The sequence below is a fragment of the Misgurnus anguillicaudatus genome, chromosome 17 (genome assembly GCF_027580225.2).
Source record: "Misgurnus anguillicaudatus chromosome 17, ASM2758022v2, whole genome shotgun sequence".
Lineage (NCBI taxonomy): Eukaryota > Metazoa > Chordata > Actinopteri > Cypriniformes > Cobitidae > Misgurnus > Misgurnus anguillicaudatus.
The window spans coordinates 21,942,901-21,965,301 of record NC_073353.2 but is presented as its reverse complement, the minus strand read 5'-3'; the positions used below and the strand labels follow the sequence as shown (position 1 = coordinate 21,965,301).

General features: G+C 39.5%; 1 protein-coding gene across 4 annotated transcripts in view; it reads right to left on the bottom strand.

Annotated features, from left to right (window-relative positions):
- The window catches only part of zeb2a (zinc finger E-box binding homeobox 2a), a 63,878-nt gene extending 41,712 nt beyond the window's left edge, over nucleotides 1–22,166 (bottom strand). For 2 of the 4 annotated variants that reach the window (XM_055214493.2, XM_055214496.2), the window contains exons 1-2: nucleotides 8,178–8,338; nucleotides 6,709–7,131 (exon numbers count right to left, since the gene is read on the bottom strand). In XM_055214493.2, coding sequence (XP_055070468.2) covers nucleotides 6,709–6,832 — 124 coding nt within the window. In that variant the 5' untranslated portion in view covers nucleotides 6,833–7,131; nucleotides 8,178–8,338. The other 2 variants (XM_055214495.2, XM_055214494.2) reach the window with 2 other exon arrangements.
- Between the last annotated feature and the right edge of the window lie 235 nt (nucleotides 22,167–22,401).

Here is a 22,401-nt window from a genome sequence, read left to right as displayed (position 1 = left end):
GATCTGTGGCACACATGGCAGTCTTGTTGCTGCCTACCAACTGGAATACAATTAAAGCCTTACATCATTCAGTTACAGTAGACCCTCAGGGATTCAAATGCTTCTCGTGCAATATAACAAACCTATTTATAAAGTCTCTCATCATTTTCTGGTAATTGACAACTTAAAGGTACAAACACACCACATATTTCTCCTAACCTAAGTCTAAAATAAGACTAATCACATTTTGGTAAATCACGTGTTTTTACATATCTTTGAGTCTTTATCAGTATTGGGTTCTCTATCATGTCAAAATAACCACACCAGTTGAAGTGAGTGCTGGGGTCTCATTTGTAGTGACCACAGACTGCTTTGACTGAGCCATCAGATCCAATCCTCCGGAGTGCCAGCGCTTACACTAAGGAAGAGGATCATTTAGCCCAGGAATGTAAAGCACAGGACATCCTCCCTGATAAGGAGCAGGCATGCCTTGCCTGAGGTTGTGGGCCAGGAGTTATCGACTTGAAAGGCAGCGAGTCAGCATAACACTCAGGCCTTGGCTTCTATGAGCTGAGCGTCTCCTCATTACTTTAATTGCTAGACCTGCAACCCTTAAAAAAAGTTATGCCCTGTAATTTCAGACGAGTGCCCTGCTGCTGGACATTCGGAAAAGCAGTAAAACAGAAAAGGCTGAGCTTGATGACTTCTTTCAAATCCTCACCTCTGATAAGACACGGCAGGTCTGATCTGTCATGACTTATTCATCAATCACGTTCATTACCTGTGGTATCAGTTTGACATTTGCTTAAAACAACGCCTGCCGTCCCTCTTTCCCAGTCCTATACTGGGAATACGAACCGCAGTTCACACTTTGGAGTTCACGTGTGTGTGTCATAAAAAAATCACAGTCATTTTACTTTCGCTTTACGTAGTAAATGCATGACTGAATAAGTAAGTGTTTAGATAACAAGGCTGATGTAATTACAGCTATTGGCCTTTCCAACACAGACAAGCATGTTTAGTCTGATCTCAGAGCAGTGCCTGCGACTGTGGGTCAGAATGAAAGAGGCCATTACACTCAAGCTAATCTCTGAGAGCAATCTATTCCAATTACTTAACCACCGTATCACAGGCCAACATCTCCACCCTCATCACAGTGAAGGGAAGATACGCGCTGGCAGACGCGGCCTGTGTTTTCTTGCAGCTCGGCGAGAGGAAACTTTCAAACGCAGGTGATTGGCAGCAAGGCCGCAGCCCACAGACATGGGCTCTTTTGGCCTGTAATATAGATCTGGCATTAGGGCGGGAGCATTGTCAACAGTGTGGGCTTTAAGAGGCATTCACCCATACATGGGAGGTCTGGGCCCACAGATGTCATGATACCTTAATCCACCGATCCGTTATTGATTGTTCCATGTGTCTGTGACCTTGCCGGAGGTGTTCCACTAATCAAACGGGACATGTGTCCATGTGAGTGTGTACGGCGTTCATGTGGGTGTTGTGAGAGAACATCCATATGTGTAATCAAACATAAGTTATACTTCAGGAAATATTTAGGGCTGACTCCAAATTTAACTCCAAAAACAAGGGTTAAAATGCCTGCAAAACAACTTTTATCAAAAGCAACACAGTGCTGTATTCCATCCTAAGAGCTTATCTATTTTTTAAGCAAGTTATATTCCCAGTGCTCCCCCCGCCACACACACCCTAGCCGAGCTCAACCTTAGTTCCATTCATTATCACCGGTACTGTTGTTTCTGGTGCCTGCAGTGACATACCTCATTATTGACCTTGGTAAATCCTCGCTGTTTAGGCTAACGGCAATTCGGCGCCATAAAATGTCACAGCGCTACTCTGCACTCACTCATGAAGAAAATGTGCACATGGTTAGTTGGAGGGAAGACATACAAAAAACCCTGTCAGTCACCTTGAACCACACACATAAACGTCCATGGCCGAGCACCTTGAACAAACAACAGATAACTTGTAAAGTACGACCTTAGACTACGGAAACATTACATGCTATCTTGATCACGATGGCCAGCGTGGGCGTTTTGGCACTCTTAGGCCAACTGCCCACACCCAACGTAGAGATGGCTTTAGACTGTATAAAACGAGAGCTGTGGCATTTGAAGCTGTATCATCTAGTAGAGAGTGGGAGAGCAGGAGAAAAGAGAACAGACTCACTACTGTGAATTGCCCATTCCGGTTAGTCACAAGTGACACAGGACTAACAAAGCCCCCGGTGGTGTTCTCCTGTCCCTCATAGCGGTGACAGATGTTAGGAGAACAGAGTCAGATAAAGCTCTCTCTGCACTAGCTTGGAGAAAGACAAGAAAAATCTGGGGGATGGTCTTAATATAGCTTAACTTGGAATAAAAACACTATAGTTATGCCACGGTTAGAGTTTCCTGCCACAAAGTATATAGCAATCCGACCATCTACCAGCAAATAGTCCAAAATACCATGAGCTTCAGAAAGGTTCAGCAGGAGCTCTTTTGAAGAAGCATGTACTTTAACCAAAACTGTAGTTTTTGCGGATGCTCCCGAGACAGCTGAGTCTCTACCTAGACCCCATCTAATCTCTCACGACCAGAGAAGAAGTTTGAGGCACACAATGGGGGCACGTCTCTTTGCTAATGTATGTTCCCTTGTCTTTGGTAGATAGCAGACTGCTTTAGCTTTAACCAGCCTCCCTGGGCCACCGGCATACAGCTTAATGCGATAATACGGCCGCCCGGTGAAGCATTAGGCCTTCTGCACCCCAGCAAACAAAGGACCCCCTCTTTCCAAGCAGGGTTCGTCCCCTCCCCAGTGTCCATAGGTGTTTGCTGAAGTAAATCGGCCTAAATCCTGCACAGCTTGGCCCAGTTGAAAGGGGAGGGGACTTTGAATGAAGGTGTACAGATAATCTCCTTTTCTTACAAACAAAAAAAAAGTCGAGGGGGGAGGGAGCGAAACAGATAAAATTAAGAATTCATATCACATGGTGCATTTGAGTATTCTTACGTTTTACTCTCTCTCTTTCCCTCTTTCTCTCGGTATGCCTGTGGATTTGCATTTGTGATCCCTGACCTATTGAGGTACAGGGGGAAAACGAATGAAAGGCTAACACAATAATGGATGTCTTGTCTGTCAGTGAAAAGGCACAGGCGTTTGGCCCCTGACTGGATGTTTTGTCTCACTTCGTGAAAGCGATGGACTGCTAGAAAGTGTTGGTCCTGAGAGTGGCATCTGTCCCACCATCCATACAAATCCGTGGATCTCTAAAAACCAAGCGCCTCGTTTCTCTTATCTCTATATCTGGGTCGACAGCTTATCTTAAATCTGGCAGATGTGTGGCAACTTACGGGGGACAAGCCCCCAACACCAAAACATAACTAACAAAACAAAATAAAAAAATTACAGTATTTTACAACTTTGTGTGCTGCGTGAAACAGAAATGTGTGCTCTGGCTTCAAAGTGAAAACAAAAACATGTAACACCTAACCTTTGTAGCAGCTCTTTAAAATTAAATCCAACTAGTCTCGTGCACTTGTTATATATTTTCAGTGTCTATAAAACAATCTGTTGCACTCCCATTCAGCCTACCGGCCCCAGCTCTCTCCTGTATACACTCTAACTTGTTTTCTCTCACTAAATTCTTACTAAGCTTATCACTGTCTCTCTTTTGGTCTTGCATAGTCCCTCCCTATTCTCTCTCTCTCTCTCCTGTTACTCGCCTCTTAATAGTTTCAGACTGGCATCCAGTAACATTATCTAGCTATTAGTGAGGACCCCCGTCCCTCAGTTGGGGCAGTCGACAGCGTGGGCAGCGTAACCAGGGGAGTTTAACAATCGCAAAGAGCCACCAAAGTTATGTCACTGTACCTTTATACCTCAAGCTCTCTCCCCTGGCCTATCATAATTTCCACCTCTTCTCTCCTGATTCGCTCACCCTCTCTCCCTTTCTCTTTTCTTTCTCTTTTCATCTATGGCTTTGGGATGCTGAAAGCGAGAGAGTGGCCTGGCGGCAGTGAAAGGGCTGAATTGTGATTAAGAAGGAGGAGAGGAGCTCCTTTTCTTTGTTCTGCCCTCGGGGGTGTTTACTGAGGGGGTGTGTAGTAAAGGAGGGAGAAGGGAGGTGAGGGAGAGAAAGAGAAGGGGGGGGCAAAAGGGGTTGCTGAAACATGGCATAACAAATATAAAAGGCATTCAGGTCAGCAATGATGATGGTACCGCTGGAGAGATACTTGAGATTGGTGTGTGTGTTTTAGAGAAAGAGACTTCTATTTGTAAATGTGTGAATAAGTAATGACGAGAATTTATACATGAACATTTTTTAAGGCTGATTTAGTAGGAAGTGGTTATAGGAGGGTGAAAGGTATCGCAGCTGCATTAACAATGACCCGGTTGTGCATGATACGTGCCAAAGACAGTACACTAGACACCCTGGTACTGCCGATTAAAAGACCATGCCAATCAGATGCCCCAATGACACTCCATTGTCTTAGTGCTTTGTCTCGGTGAACCTGCTAGCCTCTTTATGCCATCTGAACAAATATCGCACAATGTTCCTTTCAGAAAAACAAGTGATTTAATCTGGTAACTGCAATGACTCAATCGTCATTCTCACAAAGGGTTCTGATCATTTGTATTAAGAGACCTAGCATCAGTTTCTAAACCAGCCAAAAAAGAATGAATCACAAATATAATTTTCTTTTCTGAAAATTTTGAATATTAAAAGCTGGGAAACAATGAAACATCACAGATTTGGCTCCATTAGCGTGGAAATCACAAAAACACTGAGGGAAATTTAAAAACAATGCAGCTTCATGAAAACCTTATAATTGGTGATGTGTCATGACAGAAGGCAACACGCAACAACAGAACCGCGACTACCTATAGAACACAGCAACTTTATAGCCTTGCGCCTCTGACAGTTTTGTCAAGCTGGCCCTCACAGCTGGATGTGACGTGCTGTGAAAAAGAGGGGGAGGTTGGGGGTGTGGGAGGGTAAATGACAACCACAACACAACTGCAGCCAGAGAGCGGATCGAGTTTCACATAGGGCCTAATGTGACCTCCCATTGGGCCCTCGAAACAGCGGGGTGGGGCCGTGGTCTGCAGGAGCAAAGGACCAGCGAAGTGGTCCGAGCTACAAACTTTGCAAATAAATTGTAAAATGTGTTATTTAACGAGTGTGTCATTCTAACATCCAGTATGTTTTTAATTGGACAAATTTGCGTTAAACGGAGAGAATGTAAACAAACGTAGTCGGATTTAATAATAAATTGTAAGGGGTGATTTGAAATAAATACTGCAGAATAATTGTAGGCAAACATTTTGCATGCAGCGTTAAAATTGTTTCCAAACGATTATTCAGTATTAAACTGAAGTGCAGAGGTTGAGATCATTTATTGGCGTTTAAAATTTATGTTATTTCCATACATTAAGAAACCGTGTAATCACGTGTCAAGACATTTCCCCCAAAACACGTTAGGCTATACAAAATATTTTTGTTACAACATATCTATTTCTCAAAGGCATTTTTTATGTTTTAAAGAGATAATGTCCTGATGTCAAAAAGTTAATTTGGACAATGATTTTGTTTTGGTGTACGGGCCTCATTGCGAGCAAATGTTCTCACACAACAACTGAAAAAAATCACGTTTTACCCTTTTAACTCATACGTGAAAAAAACTAAGGAGAACTACTCATTGATCGCTTAATTTTTGCCCCCATTTCAAAACGAGTTTTTAACGCATCGACTTGATTCAGAGTCATATACTCCACCAACAGACTACATTGATTTTTATATAATCAATAGCTCGCATTTAATAACAAATTGAGGTCAAACATAACGGAGACTATTAATATATGTATACACAACTCTCAAAAAATAACAAGTGACGTATTTACATTTATACTAGTTAATAAAACAATTACTCAGGATAATTTGTAGTTAAACACTATCCAAATATTATGCATTTAAAATTAACGTATGCATTTAAAAATATATTAATTAAGACAAAGGGAAGGGGAGAGTGTGAGTAAGAGCGAAAATGTATTGAAGATGAGTTTGTTTTTCTTTGTGTTTATAATGCTCCTAAGGCCATTACATGACTTTTCGTTTCCCATTCTTTTTCGGCCACTAGCCCACAACACATTTTTCACTTTAATCCACGTCACTTCTGCCTTTATAATAATCTTAATAAGTCATAACACTTGTGCGGATTTATAAATTAGGAAACCAACCGAGAGTAGTGTCCCATAACATAACCTGTAACCGCACAGCAACTTCACTAAACACAGAAGTCCACAGAACTACACCCAAACTAAACACTTACAGTAGCCTGCTACTAAGTATAACAATTCAATTGCAATACTTAAAACAACTTTCTTAAGTATACAAAGGTGTTTTAGATGCTTATTGTGTCCAGCAGAAGACGCGCACACACTCACACACACATAACGGTTTTGTGCTGTGAGATAATAGACGCTCTATGGCAGTACCGCTATTCAACAACCGCTTTCTTACAATATTTACTCATAAACATTCACAAGAGAATAAAAAGATTAAGTTATTATACTTAAACCATAATCCAACAACAGTATACTTTACACTCGAGTTTTCACTCTTACGTTTTGGTTTCAATTGACAACGCACAATCTTAACTCAATCTAAGTGCGTTTAAAGACGCGAGAACAAGCCGGAGTTCAGTTTTTCGACATAACGCACTTTCTTACCGTTCTTTCTCCTCGGGTTGGCCTGTTTTCTCCTCTTACACCGGGGACCCTCCGCCATGATCTCCTGCTTCATTGATAAGAGTGGGTCAGATGGCAGCAGTCCGCATGGGCTCCGCTCCTTCATCCAAGATCTAGCACCAACACACACACGGCAACAATTGGACTCTCAATAAAGTATAGGAGGATGTGCGTCGATCAGAGTAGCGGACGATATTATGGGGGGTAGAGTAACTGAGAAGTCCGAATGAAGTTATCCAGGAGGGTTTGTTTAGAGGGACCGTGAGCGTCCTGCGCGTCTTCTGATCTTTTGAAGTGTGTGTGTGTGATCGGACAGCAGCGCGTCAGTGCGCGAATGAAGGGGGACGGACACACCGACACCTTCAAGTTCCCATAAAGCGTGTGTGCCGTCTAAAGAACATTTCACTGAATGAAGAGAAAAACAAATAAGTTTTCTGCAGCGTGCGTTTAGTAGAAATGCTTTATAAACAATTAGTTAAATGCCTTTTTCTTTCTGGTTTAAGTTGATAAAGGCATCTTTTGTGAGCTACTTTCTTTGTAAGCCTGATTGATGTATTTTTTTGCTTCATTTTTTTCCTGTCTGACTTTACCTGAATGTCCGATTTTTTAAGCATTGATATTAAAATCACGTTAGTGTAGTTTTAAAATTAAAGACAATCGTAGTTAGATTAAGAGCTGTTTGCCTTTTACAATTTGTATAAATCAATATTTCTCAGTTTGTTTTGTAATCAAACAGCAAATGATCACAAAACTCTATAAACTTTTCGAATAATTGTTAACAATAAAATCTGTCATATTTTAATTCTACAGAAGTTTCAGTTTAACTATATTATATTGATAAAATGTGCAGCGTTGTCAGGACCTTGCTGGAGAAGCTGTCATGCGAATCCTATACGCACATAATCACATTGAAATAAACAAGAAAAAAAAAACATTAACCTATCATCACAGTTTAGGTCGAAGTAAATATTTTGGAAAATTCGTGGGTGATTCACAGCAACCGTGATGATGACATAAAATTTTCTTTAGCTAATTTTACATTTAAATGCAATAAATTATATAATACAAATAGTGACACATTCGATTTTAAAACGTTTAGTATCACACAGTAGTTGATCCCCTTCTTAAATCAGAAGATAAAAAGATGTTAAAACAAAGTATTTTGTTGTTCTACAAAGGGAAAACAACGTCTTGAAAGAGAGTCTTTTAACCTGTCCTGCACTGTTAAATATAACAAGCGACTACATCAACATCATCATCATCAGCCCTGTGTGATGCTGTCGGTATGTCACCGTCTGTCCGTGAGCCGCGCGCACCTTTCTCACCTGAGCCGGTAAGCGGCTGAAGCCAAGTTGACTGCAATTTCATATTCGGGAGGGGGTAAAAAGTCAAACACGGTGTATAAAAATCATCCACAAGGACTGAAGTACACACGAAACAGGCTCACCTACCCGAATCTATACGAAAATTCCCCAAATAGCCGACTAGAGGGGAGGAAAACGCCAGAGAGAGAAAGAGATGTTTGGAGCGCCGTGAGGACTCAGCTTTATAATGAGGGACCGTTATTCCTGATGGACAGGTTAGGACTGATCTCTGTGAGCCACAACACGGAACAAACCTGAGGACGTACTGACGTGTTCCGCCTCTTCAGATGACATTTCTACGCTCTCTCTTTACTTTTGCGCTTCGAGACTCTGACACACACGCCACCTATCTTTACACGGCGGGATAGATGGATAAACACTGGCGTGAGGGAGATGAACAGCATCAGGTCCCGTCCACCGACTCATCATCAGTCGCTCGCTCTGCAGTACAGGTGTGGGACACTGGAAAGGTGATGCAGCGGAGATGTCCTGTAAAAGAAAACAGAACAATAAGCAATACAGCTCTTTACAAGACCACCGATGATGGTACAAACGGGGGTTGTGCAAGAAGACACGCATGAAAGGCTGCCGGTGCCGCGTGCGCTACTTCAATAATCTGACAGGTAGCTCACCTGTGCGTGGTGCGTGCGCGCTCTCCGCACGCGCCCTAGCTCATTCAGATCTGATTTCATTGTTACTTCTTGTTTTGTGCGGAGCTAAATGTTGCCTATTTGCACAAGTGCTATTTATGTGACTGTATTAAATGCTGTTTGTATATTGTAAACAGAGATTTGCGGTTCACAGTCGTTTTATAAAATGTTTATGTTGTATATTTCATAAATTCGTTGCAGCAGGTGACAGTGAGGTATCGCCAGCTACCAGTAAAATCCTAAAGAAATCTGAGCTATTTAATAAATAGTTTTTTATAAGAATTGAATATAAAGTCAAATGTTTGTAAATATCATTACTGTTTCCTTAGCATTATTCAGTATTAATTTTTTTCATTTGAATAGACATTCCGTTATTTTAGCACGCCCCCTTATTATAAACACTCTGATTGGTATGTTAAGATATGTACCCTCCCTACACTCATACATTTGTTTTTGTATGGATTAACCATTGACCAATAAAATGACAAGGCTGTTAAATGTACTCATTAATTGGATACACTGAATACGTTTATAATAATCATGTATTTATTTCTATTTAGACGTTGGTTGAGCATTGCGCGTTTACCTGGAATCCTTATATTATAAAAATATAATATTAAAACTACAAAACAATAATAACACTACAAAGCTATAATAATAGGGTAATAATAATTACTATTATTATTATTTAGTTTTTTCCCTAAGTTTCTGAAATGCAATATATCAAGGGTAAACACTAAACGCTGCTTTCACTCCTTTTCCACTTTTACTCTAATGAATGTGTGTTTGTGCTGCTACTGAGCGCGGCGTGAAATTGGATCATAGTCGAGAGAATAAACCCTCACCTAGAAATGTATTTGTGTCGATTATTTTATTATTATTATTTTCCTGAGACACCATGACCTATTTTCTGGGGAAGTAAACGAAAGAATGGAGCGCGAGAAGGACCATTCTGTGTTCTGCGTGTGGTGTTGTGTAAATTGGCAGCAGAAGTTCTTCTGTATTACTCATTCACTTTGACTAGAATCAGCTCCCCTCGCGAGATTTCTCACTAATACATTCCGAGGATAAAACGGCATATATTCAATTCCTGATTCTTCAACTGACGTTCACAATGATAGAAACCTGAAGAATAAAACCAATGTGACCTCATATTCTTACATTTCACCCACATTCATCGGTTCCCAAATGATTCCTTTGTCTCATTTATAACACAATTTTTCTAACTCTTTTCACTGTGTTTAGTTTTTTGTTAAATTGTTAGGATTTGATTATTATTTTTAGTCATGTGTGTGTTGGAAACACTGAAATAAGGTCTGCTTATTTTTATTATCGTTTTATTTATGATATTATTGAATTTGTAATAGTGAATCTTTCTACACTCAACTCACATGCATGTGAAATTAATACAAACAGAATAACATTACTGTTCAGGAGACAAAAACGTTTGAGAACAAATCAAACTCTCACAGCATTACTGAGAACCAATTTGTTCGACATTTCCTGTTGCATCATCAGTCTGTGGGAGTTTATTGCTTTCAGACAACATGAGAGCAGAAAATGAAATCTTGCCTTCACGCTGTATCACCAAAAGTGTTTGAAAAGACATCATCAAATACTGCCCTTATTAATCTTTCAGTTTGGAAAAGTAGAAGGAGAAAATAACACTGAAAGGCCAGAAACTTTTTTTAGTACTACTGAACTAGATATTATAACACAAGCCTTTCAGAACAATGCGTAAGGGTGTAAATAAGGGGTAAAGGGAAGTTCTGCCACCTCATGTGGCACTTACCTCCTAAGAGTGACGTTAAGACTAGGCAAAGAGATTGAAAAATTAACAAATTCTTGGAAATATAAAAGAGAACTGAAAGTCTGAGTCAACAAAAACCTGAGGAAAGGTTGACCATACAGAAACCGCGTGTGCTCCTAGTCACACCCTCACCCAAACGCAACACACGCAAACACGTCTTGCAACATTGCCGTGTACACAATCGTTAAAAAGTTAAAATAATGTTTATTGATACACTAAAACAGTTTGAATAAAAGATAAATCTTTGGATGAAGGCTACATGAAACTTTTTCATATTGCGTATTATCAATATTGAGTCAACTGTAAGATTCCCAAACATGACACCTGTCATGTAATAAATGATGCTGCATGTACTCTATCTCGAACAAGCTGCATCCCCCACACACCCCGTGTCTGAGCTGCTCTGTCTCAGGACAATAGATGTCTGCATGGGACGAGGGTCTTGCCCAACCTACTGTCAGTTACTGTAGTAAGCTGTAGGTGCTGGTCAGACAACATGAGGCCTCACCCCTAGCCCTTTGGTGTACATATAGACACACATACTGTACCCCCACCCCACAAACATGACCTAATCCAGCTACAGCGGCTGTCAACATAAACACATCACTAATCTGAGTGCATCTATTGCAATAATACCAGTCCAAGTGGACAAGCGAAGAGTGCATGAGTGTTATGGCCTAATCCTGGGGGAAAAGCTACAGATTAATAATAGACCTTGGAAATATAACACTATTTTGGGGAGGGGAGGTCAGGGCTTGGTTTCACCCAAAATTGAGTGAGTGATATGCAGGGGCATATGGTCGCTCTATCACCTTACAAAATAAAGGAAGATTAGTGCTTTTGGACAAGGACTACACACGTCTTGGAAAATACTTTGTGTTAAGGGGCAATCTATTGTGAAACAACCTTTACAAGGTTTGTCTTAAGTTAGTACATACAAACATCAAGTGCAGTGCTAACTATGACAGGTTCAGTGGCTGGTTGCATAAACATAGCCCAAATAGCAATTAGTTAGGGCTAATCAGTCTTACTATTTGGATTTAAATTAGACCAATTTTTTACGCAACATAGTTATGCTAAGTTTTGAAAGAAAAAATACACGACAAACTTTTAAAACTAGTCTTAGAAGTTAATGCAACCGGACACAGATTTTTCGATTTTTTTAAATATTTTTTTATCCATTGACCTCAATATAACACCACCTTCAGTCTGAATCTACAGTGCATGCAGTAGGACTGTGACCTTCTGGCCCTTTAAAAGACACCCCTCAGGTCTGCACTAAGCAGAAGGTGCACCTTTAGCCCCTGTGTGATTCACTTTCATTTTGATTACCGCTGTAATATGGTGTAACAGATCTTTTCCTGTCCATGTTCCTGTTTAGTGTCTTTCCTGTAAATGTCATGTGTCTTTCCATGAATAAATCAAACTTCATGACTGCACAATTGCAACATTTTTATGTATTGACACTTGCTTGTAGTTCAACCATTCCGTCAAAACTATTTTTTTAAAAATGTATGAGAATTAAATGTCAGTTTTAAGTGGATTGATAAAAGAGTCAGTTACTACATGATCAGAGAAACAGCTGCTTGGAAATACCTGTCATGAGTACATTGTTTTGGATAAAAACATCTGCCGAATTCATTAATTTAAAACTGACTTCATAACTTTCTGTCATATTCCCACAACAGTCAGGTCTCACATTAATGACAATTAAGCAACTGTAAATGCTATACTGTGTACAGCATCATCAGAATAACATATTTTAATGTGAGTTATGTTTTTACCAGACAAGCTTCGGATTCGGACCCCCCACATTCATCTGGATTTGGACCCCCCAGCATGCACATGAGAATAATGTAGCGGGTTAAGCCTAATGATACATTTGACTCGCCTGTGCCCCACTATGACTGCCGTAATTCCAGCCGTCCTCAGCCATCAATTTATCCAACCATCCCTTCATCCTTTTCCCTCTGCCCCCCGCCTCCTCTAATACATCTTCAAATTAAGGTAGACCAAATGTCACCGCTGGAGATTATCGTACCTAGTAAGCTATTAACATTTATAGCCCAGGGAGGGATTAGTATACCTAGCTGTCTATTAGAATCAGACGTCCAGCGGGCGAGCCGGTGACTAATGTGAGTGTCACGAGCAAATGCAGGGCAGTCTGGGCTGAAACCCAAACTTCAACACCTGTCAGGAGTCAAGGGTGTTTTGCAGTGCCTCCACACACCTGTTGTGGGTCTATCAAACTGTGGGGCCCGCGTGATTTGTGCCAGGTGGTGACATTCAGATGCGCGCTTACACACACACACACACTCACATGCATGTGCACACGTGCACAATCACTGCCTGACAGGATGCCTGACATAAGCTGTATCGGTAAATCCCTGGTGCAACACACCTACGCTCTTGGCAGATGTTTTCAGCGGAACAACAGTTATTTTTTTACTAAAATTCTGCTGGGTACAAATATATTATGATGTCACTGTCCAATATGTGTAAACACTGTCTAAATGCAAAGGAACTACTGGATTATACTTTAATTTGTGGCACATTTCTGTTATTTGCTCACTTAACAGTGAATGACGTGCCAGACATACCAGATTAGGTGGGGATATGTTTTGGTGCCTCTATTAAAGTCATCCATGATGAAAGCAATGACACCAGCGATGACATGATTATCCACCCAAAAATGGGCGTTGGAAGCAAAAAAAAGGGGGGGGGGTCCCCTCGGATGTTTAAAGGACAAGTTCGGTATTTTACACCCAAAGCCCTGTTCTCAGACTGTTCACGATGAAACAAAACGGCCCCGACTGAAACCTGGACACACGATGCTGGCCCGAGAATCCTCGGTTTCCTTTGTATCAGCCCCCACAATGGCTGCATAGGTGCACTGGAACAATCCTTCCTAAAATGCACCAAAGTTTTGTTCACAAAGACGTGAAACTCACCGAGTGGCCAGGGGCCTTCACCGATATGCCCACACAAAAATCGCCGCAAAAGACGCCCTCCAACAGGTGTTTTAGCATTCGTTGTAAACTTATTGATCTATTTTTCCAAATGCCTCACACCGGTACATTCTTCCGTTGAGAGCTTGAATATAGACACTCCAGCCCAGGTAGTGGCGATAATCCGCCTTTTGCAAGAATATAAACAACGTTCCTGTCGCGGAGTAATACCGTACCTCACAGCACATCTAATACAAGTCAAAGTAGTTGGCAAAAACTACGATAAAACCTGTTGGAATACGTCTTTTGCAGCGATTTTTGTGCGAGCATATCAGCGAACACCCCCGACCACTCGATGAGCCCCACGTCCTTGCAAAAGAAAGTTCAATGCATTTAGGAAGGATTGTTCCAGTGCACCTATGCAGCCATTGTAGAGGTGGGGGCTGATACAACAAACACCCGAAAATTCTCGGGCCAGCATCATATGTCCAAATTTCAGTCAAAACCGTTCTATTTCATCATAAACAATCTGAAAACAGGGCTTTAAGTGTAAAATACCGAACTTGTCCTTTAAAGTAGTTTGGTTAAAAAATAGCCTACTTAATTTGTCAGTAGTATACTATAGCAAGTCTATAGCAAGTAGGCCTATATTGTTTTTGTTTATGTCATATTGTTCAGAATTCTTAGTGAAATGACCTATTTAATACATTTTTCAACGTTGACATTAAACTATGTTTTTAAAAATTCTGCCCTGTGAACCAGTGTTGCCACGAGTGCACCTTAAAAGAGAGACAGCATATCATGGTCAGTTTTTCGAGAAGAGATGCTAAGACGGTCTTTGTCGGGACATTCTTCTGTTAAAAAGATGTTGGTGAAAGAATTCAGTTAAAGTTGATTTTTTCGCATAAGCCAACAGGTTTCCATCATTCATATTTTGCAAATATGTATTTGTGACAGACGTCATATAAGTTGCGGCTGGTGACCGCTCTTCCGAGGGACACAAATTCAAAATATGTGTTCGTACGTAGTGTCATGTGTGTTGCTCGGGTTTTCAAAATATCTGTTCGGCGCGTCGAGTGAACCTATGTGCATCACATGTTTCGTCAAAATAAGGACCTGCTGCACAAGCGTCAAAACCGTTTATTATAAAAGAGACACTCACGTTCACAATATACACGCAAGACACTCCCTTAACAGTAAACTCTGATTATTATATGAGTATCTGGCAAACGCGAGCGTTTCTTTTATCACAAACCCTTTAGACGTGTCTGCAGCAGGCACTTGTTTTGACAAAACACGTGATGCACATAGGTTCACTCGACGCGCCGAACACATATTCTGAAATGACGAACCACACACATGACGGGCTACATACATGTTGTGACAAACTTTGCATCGTGCGCCCTCGTAAAAAGAAGTCATTGTGTCATATTTCATTTATTTTTCTCTGTGACATTTTCTCTCTACTCTGCTGACAGTACAATGTTTAAATATATAGGTAAATATGAATAAAGGTAAACTGATACAATTTTTGTATACCCTACATTTTATATTTTTTATATCAAATCTCCCCATCTCGTAGATAAGCCAGGTATACACCAAAAGATAATCGGGCTGAACTTGGGCGGATTTTTCCCCTTACGACAATCCTATGTAAATAAAAATAAAAAATATGCACTTTTAAACCACAACTTCTCGTCTTGCACCAGCCGTGTTACGCGCCAGCGCAATCTCACGTAATTGCGTAAGTACGTCGAAAAGGTCATGCGTTACACTTGCGGACCATTTTAAAGAATTAACTGACACAAAAACATTAATTAGTATCATTCAACAACAATGTCGGAACGGTCACATACGTCATTTGCGACCTTTTGACGTGATAACGCATTACCTGAGGTCGAGCTGCCGCATCACACGGCTAGTGCAAGACGAGAAGTTGGGGTTTAAAAGTACATACAGTTTTTTCTTTTTTTTGGCCGAAATTGACAATCGTTTTGCCAGATAAGACCCTTATGCCTCGTTTAGCATCATTTAGAGCCATTTGAAGCTGCATTGAAATGGCAATTTTAAACTGCATTGAAACTGTAAACTGTTGGGGTCCATAAAGTCTATTAAATTGAGAAAAATCCTGGAATGTTTTTCTTAAAAAACTTATTCTTCTCGACTGAACAAAGGCATCAAGGGGTGAGTAAATTATGTTTTTTTTTTAAAGAAAAAGCAGTAATCCTTTAAGGCTAGCTTATCTTACATTTGATGGTGTGAAATGTTTTGTTTGCATGTCTTTAAAAACGGAAAAATGCTAAAACAATCAGCAATGAATGTTCAAAGCTGGTATATTATTTGTGCATACAGCTTGACAAGTATTTATACTGTACAAAAAAACTAAAGTGCAACATCCAAAGGCTACAGACACATGTGCTTTGTTATTTTCAAAATGAGCAAAGATAAATTCAATGAAAATAAGCTTCAAAGGTCATGATTACGTGGGAAATGCAATGAAACCTTTAACTGGAAAATGTGCAGTGGTGGATAATAAAGTTGAGCAAATTAATTAATGACAATGAATCTAATACTTTTAATTGCATTGAAACGCCCGTGAGCTAGAGATAAATCATTAATTTCTTAAAAAAACTATTGAATTAGTAAAATATATAAACTTTGACATTTTCGCCTATTACAGAGTGCTGCATATTCTTGCACAACAGCTCTTGAACTCCCACCTATATGCCGAAATTAAAGTACATGCTTAATCCTAAAAAAGTTAAAAGGTTTCAATTTCATATTCTGCAACATGACACCACATATCAAAACTCCTGTGTTCATTGCAAAAGTGAAAAAAGAAGTCCTTAAATCACACTTTAAGCTTCTGTATAAATATGTCTTTAAATAAAACTCACACTAACTTGTTGACAACATCAAGAGAAACCAATATGAATAGGATGGAAAATTGCCATTCATTTCTCACTTATATATTAAAGCAATTTCTCTTTAGATGAACCAGCATACGATTTCAATATTTGGCATTTGGTGCATTCGCAAAACCTGTGCTCATGTTGCTACCAGTTAAAGTACAGACAGTTGAAAGAGGAAATATTCGAGTAATATCACTTCAAGTGACACAGAAGCCACAATGAGCTCGGAATCGTAATCAATGGTGCCCAGAATGATGTGTCTAGCTCCTGTCAGGCAGTCAAAGAGACAGGCTGTCAGGTCAGGGCTAAATTTACTCTCAAGCTGGTCTCTGGTGTTTCCTCAGGCCTGTCATAGCTGCCCTCAGGTTTGCCGATAAAGAAAGCCGGATACTCAAGTGCCTTGACAAGTCTGACAAAGGATAGGAACTGTAGGTTGGAGCGTGTGTGTGTGTTTGTGGACACAACGCTGGTTCGGTGTCCCTGAGCTCAAGAGAAGAATGATACAGGAAATCTGCTCTCTCCAGATGTACATGGAAAGCCATTTGTCCCTCCAAACATGCATTTATAAGGGTAGCATGTTTCTAAGGTCAGCTGAGACCGTGACCACCTGTGATCGATCCGAACACAGCTTTTAATCATCTCAAGATTTGGCAGGATGTTGCCTCAATGACATGCAGGCATGCAATATAGCAACCAGGAGTGTAGTAACTATTAGCACACATTTCACACAGACACTTTCAGAAACACTTTTCAGTCCCCTAAACTTCTAAAGCAATGTTCATTCTATTTTAAAAGCTTGGTTTTCATTGACTGCACTTCCATTTAAAATCGCAGTGCTATGACCGAGATCGCAAGATCATCAAAGTACATAACACGCCTAGTGCCCATGTCTGACCCAAGGGTAAGACAACAGAAGAAATTTAAATCGTGAGTGAGCTCCGGCCCCCAGGCTGAACCCTCTTAATCGACGGTCAGGAAACAGCAAAGCTAATCTTCAGGGGAAGCAGCGAGGTGAAGTCTGGTGGGCTGAAGAGGGAAGTGTGCAGGAAGTGACCAACCTCTGATTACTGTACACACGGCTGTCACGGCCATCATCACCTCCCCCCAAAACACTTAGTCTGTGTGCGTGTGTGTGGTCACCTTTCCCCAGTGGTACCCTCTGCGTGTGTATAAAAGAAAGTGTTTGAAGTATTTCGTATGCACATTTACTGTCAGCACCTCCTTGTATTTGAAAGTGTGTGCGCTGAATAAGAAACATGAGGCTCATTATTATGACGGAAATGTGTTTAGGCCATTAAAGGTGCATTGCGACACGGCATGCAAAAAGTACATTTTTAGCATATAATATTGCGACATGTTCCTATAGCTTATTTGTAAGCGCATTGCGTTAATGACGCAAAGGTCATGGGTTCAATCCACATGAGCAATGAATACACTGTACTGTAAGTCGCTTTGAGAGAAGGCATCTGCCAAATGCATAAATGTTTAACTACATCCAATGTATGTCAGTCTCTTTAATGTTTAAAGTTGTCATATTTATGTAAATATATCAAAGAGTTCTCTTCTGTCGCTGTAAATAGGATAACAACACAACCGAAAAGATACAGCCTTGATCAAATGTCAGCTCTTTTGTCAAGTACACCAACTGCCACAACAAGAGGAGGATGCATGTTTGATCCCACCCGCTGTTGTCTGAACCACTACAGAGACAGAGTAAGTCAGACCAAATCTGACAATCTAGAGATGGAGCGAGAGAGGCCGTAGAGAGGATTAAGTTTACCTGTGAGGGACCTGTCAGGTAGATTTAACAGCAGAGATGATAAGCGAGGGAGTGTGTAGGAGGACGAAAGCGGGAATGAATAAGCATTTCACAGCGCTGTCGGGCAGACAGAAGAGCAAGACACTATTTCTATCACAACATCAGGTTAGCTCAGACGGAGCGGAGTTGGAGTTAAACAGGATGTCATGTTATCAGGGACTGCTGAAGGGAGTGAGTGAGAGCGAGAGGAAAGATAGAATGTAGTTATGCACTTGAAACTGACCAGAACTGCAGACGTTGGCTCAGAGAAGCATGGGAAGAGGTTAGGAGTGATAAGCTAATAATGTTCAGTTTACAGCATCGCTTAAAAGACCATTAACGGAGAGGAATTAAATAACATTCTCCACTGTTATGAGCGAACAGAAGCTTAACCTATTATACGTAAAGTTAGTATTGCCCTATATGAAGTTATCATAAGCTGATGTATGTAAATGCTTATAAACAGTGGCATTTTTTTTCTGAATATTCTGCTTAATAAACTTGAAAGGTCATAAAATAGATTGGAATTTAGTGGGTCATCTAAATGTTATGTTTACTGTGAAAAGTTAGTGTACTTGGTAAACATAGATAGCACAATTTTTTGGTTCAACAAATAGAATGTTCATTAAAATGAGAATGTCCATCACCCTAATAACATTGTTACCGGACATATGCACGCTCTTGCCGATATCAGTTTGTTTACATTTGTTTAGCTTTGATATATGATCACCAGTGTTGGGGAAAGTTACTTTTAAAAGTAATGCTTTACAATATTAAGTTATTCCCAAAAAAGTAACTAATTGTGTTACTTAGTTACTTTTCATGGAAGGTAATGCTTACGTTACTTTTGCGTTACTTTTTCTTGGCTGAAACTTGATCTCTTTCAGGCCTTGCAGGTGTTTTTTATTACTGAAAAGTTCTGCATTCAGAAATTGCATATTTCATTGCAAATATGTTGAGCTCTCAGCTGCCATCTCAGTTTCTGTCTCAAACTGGTTCCACACAGGCGTGTATGCATAGAGTGCATAATGTGACTACGTTTAGTTTAATTTAGTACATATTTTTTATCAAATTAATTAAACTAAAAAAGTAACTTGCATTACTTTTTAGAAAAAGTAACTCAAATATTAATGTGTACATTTAAAAAGTACACTGTAAAAAATGTCTGTAGAAATTGCAGTATTATTGGGTGTTACTGGCAACTAGCTGCCAGTAATTTACTGTAGATTTTACATTTGTGTTGTTTGCTGGCAACAGTTTGTTCAAAGTTAAATGAACAGGAAACATTTTCAGTCTTTATCTTCTACAGTAAGTTACTGGCAACCAGCTGCAGAATTACAGCAAATTTTTTACAGTGTAATGCGTTACTTTACTCGTTACTTCAGAAAAGTAATATTATTACGTAATGCGCGTTACTTGTAATGCGTTACCCCCAACACTAATGATCACACATATGATCTTACGCTAACTATGTTACAGTAATATAAGTCAGCCAGGAGTAAACAACAAAAACCCGCAAAATCAAAACAACAAACCATACCTGTATTTTGAATTTTTTTTTTATCATAAATTCTCATCAGAGACCTTTCAAAACATCCTTTATGGCTTTCAGTGTGCACGTGTGCATGTTTAAAGATATATGGGTGGATGTTCATAATTTTATTTAAAGGGGACATATCACAAGACTTTTTTAAGCTGTAAAATAAATATTTGTTGTCCCCAGAGTACTTATGTGATGTTCTAGCTCAAAATATTTGATACTTTATTATAACATGTTAAAATTGCCATTTTGCAGATGTGAGCACAAATGTGCCGTTTTAGGTGTGTCCTTTAAAATGCAAATGAGTGGATCTCTGCACTATATAGCAGTGCCCTGGTTGGATAGTGCAGATTAAGGGGCAGTATTATCCCCTTCTGACATCATAAGGGGAGCCAAATTTCAATTACCTATTTTTTCACATGCTTGCAGAGAATGGTTTATGAAAACTAAGTAACCGGGTTGATCTTTTTCACATTTTCTAGGTTGATGAAGCACTGTGTACCCAATTATAGCACTTAAACATGGAAAAATCAGATTTTTATGATATGTCCCCTTTAACATTTCTTCAGAAAGAAGTGCTATTAGTGTTTCTTTTACATAAAATGATTCAGTCAATCTCGCAATGAGCGCTTCAACACCGATCATGTGACCTCCATTACATTCAACATGACGCTGGGGCGATCTCGTGCTTGTATGATTGGCTAGAGAAAAAAAAACAAAATAAAATAAAATAAACATTCAAAGATGGTTAATACTGATGCTAAATACTCACACATACTTTCACATACTTTACAACAAATGTACCTTTAGATTTTTACATTAAAATATATTTATGTAGGCCTACATAGATTTTGACACATTTTCTGCGGTATTTTTCAGTGGCGGCCGGTGACTTCTTTTTTCAAGGGCGCTCGATGCGAAGTTCGTCACAACATGTATGTAGCCCATCATGTGTGTGGCTCGTAATTTCAAATTATGTGTTCGGCGAGTGAATCTATGTGAATCACATGTCTTGTCAAAATAAGTGCCTGCTGCAGACGTGTCTAAAGGGTTTATGATAAAAGAGAAGCTTGCGTTTGCCAGATACTCACATAATCTCATGCGTAATCAGAGTTTAGTGTTGAGGGAGTGGCTTGCATGTATTTGTGAACATCTCTTTTATCATAAACGGTTTTGACGCGTGTACAGCAGGCATTTATTTTGACAAAACATGTGATGCACATGGTTCACATGACGCAACAAACATATTTTGAAAACACAAGCAACACACATGACATGTTTTGAATTTGCGCCCCTCTGATGAACAGTCATGAGCCGCCACTGGTATTTTTATACCAATATGTATGCACATGACATCACAGAAGACAGAATGAAATGCACTTACACCCACTTAGGGGCAAGGTTAGTGTTTAGCTTGAATAAACTCCTTATAAATAAACACGAAAATCTTTCGGCAGTCTGAAAAAGATATAGCTCAAATGTTGTGTTTAATCTATTTATTTACCCAAACAACTCATTTCTTAATAATTCCTATACTAGGTCATGTCAGTGCTTACCCTCTATAAAAAATATTGATAGAAAGTTTACAAACATCATCTAGAAAGCCCCATATTTTTTCTTTGCTCATTTTGTATTCAAAATACACATAAATTCTGCTTCATAACTAACCGTATAGTGCTATTTATTAGCGTATTTGTATTACATGACAATTATGCAAATACATTATTAATCAAATACCTGTATTTTGATTCTCATGGTTCAAATTAATTCTGACTCAGCAAAGTCAAAGGTGTCTTATTTTAATAGTGGTTACTGAGCCTATAACTTGAAGCATAAGCCTTAGGCATGAAGCATAAGGCATCTGTTGACCCAAGAATAAAAAAATACACTTACACTTACAATTACACTTTTTGCCTCATCAAAACTCCAGTCACTTGCAGTCTGTCATTTCTACTTAAGATGACAAATACTTAACAGTTAGTAATTTAACAAATTTTGTAAATTGTGGTCTTTTAATTTAACCACAGATATGTAGCATTTGGACATTTGACTGGGAAAAAATGGAGTGCTGTCGACTGATGGATTGTGGATTTCATTCAGCTTTCAAAAGAAACAGCGTTCTTCAGAATTTAAGTAAGGGAAGTGTTTCACTGTCAAATATATAGCAATTTTTAACATTACTGCAAAGATGTTTGATCAGTGGATGTCTTTCTGAGCATGCACGTCAGCTTGTATTTGTGTCTTATGTGCAATTTTAGTTATAAACAAACCTCAAGACTAGGATACTCTGGCAGGTCGTGTTAATGCTGTCAGCGCTGCTTTGGTTTATGTCCATTTTCCTGGAAGCTCCGCCTTCCCGTCCACACTTAAGCTAGCCCTTCAAATGTCTTCTGTCCTCCAGTGTGCTCTTCTGCATGTTTTTATGGAGCAGTTGTTTCATTATTTGATATATTGGACATCAGTGTAGAATTCCTAAAGATAACACTTAAAAAAAAAACATATAGGATGGTTCATGAAGTTCAGTCATTTCTTTAATTCATTCAGTATCAAAATAACATTCGCCAATATTTCCACAGCATTTTACATTTCAACATATACTTAAATGATTATAACATTTAAAATTGTGCAAATTTATTATAAACAAACATAAATA